This window comes from Epinephelus moara, chromosome 6, assembly GCF_006386435.1.
Source record: "Epinephelus moara isolate mb chromosome 6, YSFRI_EMoa_1.0, whole genome shotgun sequence".
NCBI lineage: Eukaryota > Metazoa > Chordata > Actinopteri > Perciformes > Serranidae > Epinephelus > Epinephelus moara.
This window is the reverse complement of record NC_065511.1, coordinates 2,823,355-2,835,008: the sequence shown is the minus strand read 5'-3', so window position 1 is coordinate 2,835,008 and position 11,654 is coordinate 2,823,355. Positions and strand designations below refer to the sequence as shown.

Genomic DNA, 11,654 nt, shown 5'->3' with positions numbered 1-11,654 from the left:
AACAACCAATGCACCCACCTTGCATGTCATATCTTGATGTGGAAAGTCCATGAACAAACTTCTATATGTGATGAGGTTGGAGTGACAACCTGTTGCCCAACCTGATCTGAATCTGAACATCATTTAGGAATATTTGTCCAACTCCAACCCGCCCTGGCAGGTCCCATTGAGTCCTGTTGGTTCCCGTTGGTTGTTATTGGGCTTGGGTTGAGTATCCACACTCGTAACATGTATGGCTGAATCTCTCTGATGTTTTGTCTAATGCTAGCCATCTTGATGTGCACTGCTCTCTCACCGGTCAACATAGTGCCAGTGTCCGATATTGAAACGTGTCTCCACACCTTGTTTTAATCTGTTGTGCCAATGCTGGAAGGAGAGGAAAGGGAAACCCATTACAAGCAGTGGTTGAGGGTGGAATCAAGGAAAAGGGGTAGATGTGCCTTTAGCCCCTTTTCAGGGTATTTTTCTGTGTTGTTTTTTTTTAAGTCTTTATGTCTTTAAACATGTCTGGAGTGGCACTTTAATTATCTGTCAGTTGACTAATTGATTAATCAACTAATCGTTGCAATCTAATGTCTTTACAATAAACAAGTATAAGCAAAATGATAGTTCACTTCTCACTCATGCCACTGGATTGAGTCAGAGGCTGGCAACCTGGTATATTTGTTGTGAAATTTAGTGATGTGATATAAAGCAATTTAGAGCAGTAGAGGCAGCAATGGTCTGATTTATGTAGTGTAATTCATTGAAGTCTGACACTAAACATAGCAATGATTCAGTAACATTCAGTTGCTCCATGTAGCACTTTGGATCAATCATGGACTGATGGGTATTCATTGTGAACCCTCTACAATGTATTATAGTTGTCATGGTAGATGTCCACCATTGGCACTGCAGCACTATTCAGCATAGCACATTACAAAATGGTATTTTGGTGTATACAGTGGTTAAATATGAGTCTGACACATGACCCACATTAGGACTCTACTGTTTATGGAGAAGTGTATGTATGACAGGCTCTCTCAGTACTTACGCTGCCAGCACAGGCAGCCTGGTTCAGGGCATTCCATTCCAGGGGAAGAATAATGGGATCCTTTCACAGGTGGAGGGATCTGGGAATGTTGTTAACGGCTCTAAGATGGAGAAGACGTCTCAAGGGTGTGAAACATTCCTTCAGTCTGCACTCAGAAGAAAAGGAGAAGAGGAGAGAGAGGTAGAGAGCAGTTGGGGCAGAGTGGAGACGTAGCAGTTATCTGGGTCAGCCTGTCACCTATGGCTTTACCTAGGTGAAGCAGGCCAATAGGGCTTACACTGTCTCCTTCAGGCTTTAGTTGCTCATGTCATTTGGGCACAATTCCTAATATGTTGTGTAACACCCATCCCATGTAGCTATGTAATCTGCTAAGTGTAGTAGTACTCTGGGCGGGACCTGGGTACGATTTAGAATTTAGTGGCGCTATTACCTGGACTCATACAAACTCAATTACCTTATCTTTAATTAACAAGTGACTGGGTGGTGCCTCCAATACTCTTTAGAAAGTAAATTTAAAAAAGATATACCTCCTATTATGTTTTTTGGCTTATGTGCTAACTGAACCCTTTAAACAATTATTAATCAAAACAGGAATTAGAATGAAGAAATATAACACAAACAACTATACTTTAAGTGCAATAAGATCAAATTTAGTTTTCTTTCGATCAAAATATGCAAAATTATACTTTACATCATTCTGAAATGTAAATAAAACACTCAAAATAAATAAAATCAAAACAATTAGCACTTTTTTATTGCTTTTACGTCTTTAAAGTTCAACTATTACCTCTAATTAAGCTCTATCGAATATGAAAATACCAGAGCATAGCACCTTTAAGATTTAACCAAGCAACCATATACGGTGGGCCCACACACTCACATGCACTCTCACTCTGCAACATGAACCAAATACAAACAAAATACCTGTTGCAGGCCTGAGTCGGGGCTTGGGAGCGTTGAGGCCTAAAATTGTAGTGGCCGTTTCACTTGTGTGCACAAGCAATCAAAATAAAAGCAGTGTTTAAGTCAGTGCTCACAAGTCCAAGGAATGTTCACAGGAATAGATGAGGGGAAACCAGGTAAAGGACAGCCAGTTGAAGTCAGAAATAACAGCAGCAACAGTCCAGATCAGGAGAAACTACAGCGACAGCTGAGGTCCAAGAAACAGCAGCACGCCAACAGGAGGGAAACAGTTCTCCACAGTGATACAAAGGAGTGTGTCCGCTCCTCTCTTACAGTCACAAAAGTCTGTATCCTGAATCACATTAAATCAGCTAAGCAACCAGTCCACTATTTCATGGCGAGCTAGCAATAGCTTGTCTTAACCAATTACTTCAAATGCAAAGCAAACAGTATGAAAGCAAAGCTAAACGATATCATGCTAATGCTAACGGCTACTCGCGATTAGCAACACAACTCGTTTCTTACACCATAACATTTAGTCACAGTACAAGATCATTGCAACGACTCATATTTACCTCTTGTAGATCACAAAAGTCCAAACCATAGGATAACTGGTCGTCAACCACTGATTTTCGGACGTTAATGCACTCAGAAAATATCCACAGTTCACTGTGGATGTATCGCTTCTCACACCCCTCTACCTGAGACTGAGTTTGATTGGCTGATTGTTTCTGGACATTCCAATTAAAATAAAGAAGAACAAAGACTGACACATTATACTATTAACCAAGTTTGGCTGTAAGACTGACTACACGTGCTTGCTCGTACAAACCGCATCAACTATGCTCATTCCTATGAACTCCAAACTTTGACCTCTGAACTGTACATATTAGGACTCTTTTTAAACATTTTTTTTCATATTTATGTATTTTAACAATACACTATGACACTTTTTATGCTTTTTAACCATCAATTTGTACTTTTTAACGATATTTATACTTTTTTTTAACATAACTATTTAGGCTTACATCTTGATGTCTGGATGAATTTTAACCAGGGCTACAGTTGGAATGAAAGGAAGCTTCATTATAGGGACAGATGCTTGATGCAGCCTCTATTACTGTTTATCTTTCCGGTCATGAAAGCAAGTAAGATTGCGAGGGACTCAACTTATAACCTCAACACCCACTTTCAGATCCTTCCCCTGTATTCAAAACATACAGGAGCAGCTTCATCAAACATTTTTGTCCTGGTTTATTATATGAATGTTTCATAGAGCTACAGTTTTGCTGCTTCTGTTTGAAGGCATCAAATGGAGTACACAGCCTGACTGCACAGTAGTTAAAGGCCTGGGGCCGTATTCACAAAGCTTCCTAGCGCTAAGAGTTGCTCCTAGTGACGAAATTCTAAGAAAATTCTTAGAATTGTGATGTTTTCTTAGAATTTCCCCTTAAAGTTAAGACTAGGTCCTTGTAAAGACAAAAGTTATTCACAAAGCATCTTAGACCTTTAAAGAGCTCCTAAGGTGAAAAAATGTTAGGAGCACGGAGGAGGACTTCTAAGAGGATTAAGAGTTTCTTAATCAGAGAATAAAATGGTGGAAACACTAAGAGGTCGGAGAAACGGTCTCTAAACACAAAATGACAGCGAGTCAATGAAATGCTACAGATGACATTGTGCAGGGATAACGTTTGTGGTCGATCTCATTTGGGGTATACACACATTTCCGGGTCCATGTCATTGGTCCGACAGCCAGTTGGTCCGACATCCCATTAGTCCGACGTCCCGTTGTTCCGATATGTGATTATACTAGGGTACTGTATTTGTGTACCATAGAGGATCAGCAAACGCAACAAAAGTAGGCTACTGGTCGAGATACAAGTGCCATAGAGAGAAAAGAGTGAAACACCATAACCTCCTGTTATTAACTCTGGGGTCCAGGTTGTATGGGGAGCTCTCCGCGGTGCTGAACGGCTCCCGGCGGTTGTATTTCTGCCTTGATGGTGCGCCGCGACCGGCTCTGGGTCAGCTGGGAAAGGCTTGAGGCAAAGCAGGCTCACGGCTTATGTGTTTGTCACTTTCTTTTTCATTTTAACCCACACCATGATCTTTTCCTAACCCTAACCGAGTGGTTTTTGTGCCTAAACCTAACCAGACCTTAACCACAGGGCATCATGATGATTTCGGAACAACAGGACTTCGGAACAATGGGTTATGGTCGTAACAATGGGATGTCGGACCAATGGGCAGACCCCCACATTTCCAACCTAACAAAATAACGCTATAACGGCAGAAATAAAATTATCACAATACTAAGATATTTGAAAAACTGGAAAAATGCAGCGGTGATGACTTTTGTCTGTCTCAACCTTCAATCAGCAGAGTGATCGCACTGACAATGACTGACTGACGAAAGATGTCATATTGTGATGCAGTTCATTTCATTTCCACTGGGTGTCCACCCCTTGCAGGCCTAGAAAAGGGTGTGTCTATGACAACCAATCACATCTGTTATAAGAAAGTATCACACCCAGCAACAGGGTCAACCACACCCCCTCAGTAAGATTCTGTAAAGTTTCTGTCCCTTCCTTGTTCAGAGTTGCTTTTAGAACTTTTCTAAATCACTCCTAAGCTAAGACTCCTTATTAAAAGTTTTTAGTCTAAGTTAGGAGCTCTCTGAGAGTATTCTCAGAATGTTTGGGAATATGGCCCCAGGTGTTTTGTTTTTTGTTTTCAATCCAGTCAGGAACACACATTTATCCAAGATTCCAAAATGCTACAGATTCATAAATGACATCTTTTGTATTTATGATGGAAGTCCTGATGAATTAGCAGACTTTGTCATTCTGTTGAACGGTTTTGACAGTAACTGGCTACAAGTTTTCACCCTACCCCCCTGAAAAGCAGCATTAAAATCATTATTTTTACAAGTTAGACAGTGTGTTAGAGTTTTCCCACTATGTTCTGTTTACCCCTCTCCTATGTACCTGTTTTGAAGTAGATGTGCAAAGTATTCCTTTGTTCTGAGGTTATAAACAATAGAAATTCTAAAGTGTCAATGCAGCTGTAGTGGTAGGCTAGTGTTTAGCCAAGAGGTAGGCAACCTGAGGCTTGGAGCAGCATGCAGCTCTTTAGACCCTTTCTAGTGGCTCCCTGTGGCTTTGACATAAAATCATGGAACGAATAATGGTTATTTTTTAGCATTCAGATTTTTATCTGTCATGGTTGTAGGCCTAGAGTTATTATTACTTTCGACAGCTATAAAAATGTGTAGCCTATACATCAAATTTAAAAATATTTAAACATTTCATTAACTAAAATATGCGTCATATGTCTGTGGCCTGGCACCTTTTCCTCTGCATTTAGCTGAACCTCAGTAGGGCTGGCTAGCCTCTAGCCAGGCTAGTTAAAGATTCCAAATCCAAAAAATGAAAAGTCTTCGAGGAAAATAGAGGATTTAATAGTTTGTGGACAGATTCATTTGCTTTCACCACCAACACTGCAAAGATATACATAGCCCACTGCAGAGTAGCCACCTTGTGGTAAATCATATTAATGAATGATCAGTAAGACCTATTTGTAATGTTGATGGGATAATTTAGAGTTATTAGGCTGTTACCTTTATTCAAATTTGTTTTGCAGCTCCAGGCAGATTTTCTGTTTCTTTTTTTGGCCAGTAATGACTCTTTTAATAATAAAGGTTGCCGACCCCTGGTTTAAGGTAAATTGTGATCCTTGGTAAGCTGTGTTTAGGCAGCTGAGAGACAGATACTTTTGTAAACAATTTATTATTGGTAACAACATTTTTCACATCAGTGCATCCCTCACTTTTTTGTGTGTCTGACTACTGTATGTATGCAAATGATTTGCTGTAAAGCACATGTATGCAGTTTACAATATGTACAATTATTCATTGTGCAAACAGCAGTGATTCATATCTGACACATCTAAATCACCAAAGTGGTACTCAAACAATGTGTCCAGGGTTAGCAGGTCTGTGAAATCACTTTCATATAGCCTCCGGTGTGTATACAGTGAGCCATATCAGTGACAGAGTATTTTGTAAAATATAGCTCTTTCCTCTAGCTGTGCACTGCGTGCAGAAGGCAGCACAAAATTATGGGAATGCCACAATCTTATTGGTCTCAGCTGTATGAGTCAAATTCTGCTGTAAGCTACTGGCCACACAGAGGCTGCTGACACAAGCTTTTTTTTCTGCCGCTTACATAGTCACATTTGTGCAGCATAAACGGATGTTTTAGCTCTGCTTCCTCTTTGTCACCAAATTTCAGCTTTTCTCTCTTATTTCCATTTTGGGTAATAGACAATCATGTATCACTGTTGTGATATCACAGAACAAAATAATATGCCACAGCACAGACTGTTTTCTTCTTTCTTCAGTCATGAGTCATGAACACATTTGCATCCCACATGCCTGGAGCCAGGAGATCTCAGTGCAGCCTTTGGTTAACCCCACAGATATCTGAGCGCTCCATTCAGCAAATGCTTTCTGTGCTATCTTTGCAATTTATGGTGCCATCCATCATAATCATGGTTCTGATGGTCTGCCTCTAACTTGTGTTTCTGTCTTTATTTTTATTTTTGTCTATTTTTTCATCCAGGCCTGGCGAGTGTGGTCAAAACTCTGCTGTGGTCAAAAATGGCTGCTCCTCCTCTCACCCCTCTTCCTCCTCCTCCTCATGATTTCTGTAATGGCCATGACTCTGCCCCATCCTTTGCCGCACACCGACATTGAATGGCGGTCGTCCCGAGCCCTAAGCTCTGCTGGGAAGTTCAGACTCAGGCCCAGAGTCACGGAGCTCCCTCATATCCACAGCGAGGCCTGGAAATTCAGCACTCGAAAAGAGACATCTAAACATTCAGTGCTACCTAAACCTTTGGGGGCTAGTGACAAAAACAGCATCAAAGAGGGACGTTTCACAGACTTACACAGACATAAACACAGAAACAAAGGCATCGCTTCCAGAAGAAAAGAGATGGCAGGCGCCACCCAGCATCCAACCATTCATCATCATCCCCATCTCCCAGAGTTTACAGTCAATAGCACAGGGCCAAAGCATAGAATTAAGCCAAGCAACCACAGTATTGTGGTAAAGCACACTGCACAGGCCTACATTCATCTACAAAGGAGCAAATCGACAGCAGCACATTTCCCTGCTCCAGCAAATACCTTAATAAGTGGCAGACGAGCTGTGGACAGACTGGCAGGCAGATGGGAGGATAGACACACAAATAGGAATGCAGACACACAAAGACATGGCAGCTATACAAGTGCAAAACCAACTGAATATCACCGGGCTTTGGAAAAACACAGACAAGCAACAAAGCACTCTGGGAAATCTGACAAAGTTGGTAAGGAGCAGCAGGCTGTGAAAAAGCCCTCCAGGGATCTGAAAAAACACCAGAATCTCTCAGAGGATCCCTCTGAAGCAAAGAACAACCCTGGGGAGTTGCGCCATGGAAAGGCTTTGTCCAAACTAGAGTCAGCAGTAAAGATAGATGACAACGGCTGGTGTCAGAACTTTAGAGACCAGGACTTCCCAGACAGTGACCACAGGAGGATCAGGATTAGTCCAGATCTCAGGCCTCTTCCCTGGCTCTCTGACGATGACATCCAGAGGATGGAGCTCCTAGCTGGGGGTGAGGTGGTCAGTAAGAACAGGGTGCCTGCACATGGACAGGTGCTCAGAGTGGCGCTGGATCCTCCTATGCACCAGCAGGTACATTGTAATACATGGTTAGGGGATCATTTGAAATGTCACACAATGGAGATGAATGTTTGTTGATTGGAGACAAAAGAAGGAAGTCCCTACCCAGGCCACTATTTACAAAGTGGGAGGTACTATCACAGGTATACAGTACTAAACCACCACTTGGTGTCTCCTTGTGGAGATGAGGGGAAATATACTTGCAGTTTCTTTCAGTCTAAATTTATCACTGCCTCACTCAGTCAGTGACGGACTTGGGTGTTTACAGGGCTGGCCACACCTCGCTGCAGCCTCACTAATCACAAACAGTCATGTGTTGATCCCATTAACAGACATTATCTGAATTCCCAAAGCCTGATATATCTTATTCCATTGTGACTGAGCCACACTGCTGCACTAGGTTACGTGTTTCATCATCAACATGAGCTCTGTAGTTCATTTTGACTCAGTCCCACACTGCAAAATATTTCCAGGAAGTTCCAATATGTAACTGTAATATTTCACAATAAATTACGTTATTATCACCTCAAAGACCTTTACTGTGACTTTCAACCAAAGTCTGAATTTTATTGTGAAATTCATACAGGTAAATATTGTAATTTTAACTATGAGGTTACAGTGCAATACAGTAATTCTGTGGGAGCATCCTGCTAAATCACAGTATTCAAAATGTACATTAACTTTGAAGTTACAGTTAAATTCACTAATTTTCAGGAACATACTGTTATATCAGTAATCTAATGGGCTTCAGAGCTACTAGCTATTTTACAATGCTTGAATAGGCTTAGAGCTACTAGTTAAGACTGACTAAAGAAGACAGTATTGAAAGATGACTAATAACTTCACTGATCCTTTAATCTGCATTACCGTGAAATGATGTCAAAGGATGATAAAGTGTAATGCAGACTGTCAAAAAAAGGTGTTAATTTTGATGAGTTAATCGCAGAAAAAATGTGTTAAAAAAATTCACGCTGATTAATAGCCTGTGGTACTCTTCTTTGACCCAGTGCGTCATTGAAGGCCACAGTGGCTTTGTCACATGATGGAGGCAGGTGAGACAGGATGCAGGAGGCAGTTTTCCCCTTGAATGGAACATTTACATTTAAAAAATGCCCAGATGGAACTGCTGATATAATATAATAGGAGCACTGTACTTAGAATTTTTGTACCATCGGAGTACTTAAAGCCTGAAATATCACCTCAACGCAAAGCATTTAGCAGTGAACCAAGATGTCCGAGCTAGCCCAGCCTCTGATGTTAGCACTAGCAGTCAGCTTCGTCAAGCCACACTCCAGCAGGCACTCAGACACAAATTGAGTAAGACTACCTGTTACCGACTCACTAACTCTCTTGCTAAATGGATGGCAATGGGCTGCAGACCAATTTCAGTGGTAGAGGACACGGGGACAATTGTGTCCAAAATCCAGCAGCTTTACTACGACACATCTGCTAAAATTAATTTGAATTGAAATTTTGAAATGCTGTCACAGGAAAAATTGATGAATGTGGTTAAATTAGATTAATTAATCACAGAGCATGTAATAATTAAATTACATTTTTGAATTGTGTGACAGCCCTAGTACAATTGTTCCGAATATGAAACCGGTGAAAAAGTTATTGTTTGAACGCTGTTCTGATTGCGTCACAAATTATAGCCTACTATTTTAACAATATAGCCCAAGGCATGAGGAATTGGGTTTGGTGTCTAATACAAAGTGGTGTTTGAAAATTGAACACTAAATGGAAAGCATTATATAACTGTATTTCTCCATCACAGCAGCCATCTTCCCAGATGGGCTCACCTGAGCATGGACCTGGCCACAGACACCCAGAAACCCACAGTGAGCGCTGCCAGCAGGGGCACTGCTCCCTGATCAAACGCACTGATGACTGGTTTGAAGTGTTTGCCTTCCACCTGGACAGGGTACTGGGACTCAACAGAAGTCTCCCTGCGGTGCTGAGGACTTTCCACAGTGAGATTTTACCCTATCGATACATCAGTGGCATCCCCAGACCTGTAGTATGGTGGGATCCAGATATTCAGCACCTCAACGATAGAGACAACGACCAGAACTCAGTAGCACTCAGCTGGACCCAGTACCAGAGGCTGCTGCAGGTTCACTGTGGGAGAGAAGCAGACTTGGGGACAGCACCCTGTGTGGGAGTTCAACACTCAGAGTGGGGTAGACTGGCCTTCTTTGACTTCTTATTACAGGTAAGACAAGAGCTTTTTTTCTCATGCTGTGGCTTCCTCCTGTAGGAGAGAGCTATAACCACAAACATGCATGAGCAACATATTTTTTAATGATTGTAAAGCAGAAAATAAAGGTTTTCCATCCTGCAAAGACTAAGTTAGGTGCAGTCAGGAGTACTTAGATGGGTGATTCCTATACGAAACAGAAAAAAAGTGTGAGATGTTTTGAGATAACAGACTGATTTCAGTATTGAACAGTAAAATGCATGTGTTTCTGAACAGAGGTCCTCCTTCAGAGGTCCAAGCGACAGCACAGCAACAGTGCACCAGGTCAAAGTGGCACTGTGGGAAGTGAAGTCTGAAGGCTTGGTCACACCATGTGGAACTGCAAAGTTAATGAGCACATTCTCGAAAAGTAGCTGGTGCTTGGTATTTGGGGATATAGTGGCTTCTTGCTAAGCCAGTTGGTGAACTGCTGTGGTTGGTGAGCTAACCACTGACATGCAAGGCAAGAACTTGCTAGTGCTAGTCAATCACAATAACTCTCCAAGAGAGATTCTTGACGGACCACGACGACCTCACCAATATGACCAACAAGGGTATTAAACTAGCACAATTGGTAGCAAGCAAATCTGCTGACATATTACTGTCTGCTGTCATGCACTGTTCATACATTTCCTATAAAAGGTAATGCAATAACATTCATACATATCCCACATACACATGGGCCAGTAATTTTTGCACAACCCACAGGCTGCAATCCCATGACTAATGCGCTGATAAAAGTAAAGAAGAAGGGGCTCCCGATCAGTCTAGTTAGGAAGCAAGTTTGGCAGAAGATGGGTCACAAAACACAGGACTTTCCCTTGGGACTGTCCCAGGAGATCTGTGTTTAGAGCCACATGAACTTTGGGTCATTTTAAGGTACGTCATCACCATGTTTCTTTACCTAAACCTAACCCTGTAACTTTACTTGCCCTAACCTAAAGATGCCTAACCATGATTCTTTCCCTAAACCCAACCCGGTACCTATACTTGCCTAAACCTTAAGACGTCCAACCATGTTTCTTTACCAAAATGTAACCCAGTAACTTTACTTGCCTAAACCCAAGAATACCTAAGCACATTTAAAGGCGCTGTATGTAAGAATGTGGCCAAAACGGTTACTGCAGTCAAATTCAAAATACTGCCGCGAGTCGTGTCCGCCCCCCCTCCCCTACAGATTCGAGGTTGCTGGACAGCAGCACGCTGGAGACTGTTTTGTTTGCCCACGGGCGGCTGCCGTGGCAGGGCCACGTCGCCGCGTCCTTGATCTTCGGTTTTCCAGCGGACCGTTCGAGCAAGTCCGGTTTCTCTGCTGCTAACGCTGCTGCCGGGATACAGCTGCGGAGAAGCTGGCTGCTAATGCTATGTACCGGGACACTGCTAACACTGCTGCCGGGATACAGCTGAGGAGGAGCCGGCTGCTGATGCTATGTACCGGGACACTGCTAACGCTGCTTGCCGTGCTGCTGTAGCTCAGTCGTAACTGTAACTGATGCTGAGACTCTACTGACTGTGTGACTGGTAGACGCGGTTTGTGGCGCAACAGGCCAAAACACAAATTCAAAACATAAACATGATTTGCAGACAAATTTTTTAGATGCAAATATTCTGGCTGTACTATTGTTGTCAGTGAGATCAGTATGTTATATCAACATTATTCCTTAGTCTCTGTGACATATTAGGAGGATTTTACGACTATATGCTTTAGATTTCTTCCATAAAGCTCCTTTAAAGTATATAAAATTAAATT

General features: G+C 42.0%; 1 protein-coding gene across 1 annotated transcript; it reads left to right on the top strand.

Moving 5' to 3' along the window:
- The first annotated feature begins 1,107 nt into the window (after window positions 1-1,107).
- Window positions 1,108-10,680, top strand: gask1a (golgi associated kinase 1A). Its single transcript, XM_050045810.1, has 4 exons — window positions 1,108-1,213; window positions 6,559-7,677; window positions 9,443-9,880; window positions 10,613-10,680. The coding sequence occupies exons 1-4, from the start codon at window positions 1,139-1,141 to the stop codon at window positions 10,625-10,627; spliced, it is 1,647 nt and encodes a 548-aa protein (XP_049901767.1). The 5' UTR covers window positions 1,108-1,138; the 3' UTR covers window positions 10,628-10,680.
- Window positions 10,681-11,654: the final 974 nt, after the last annotated feature.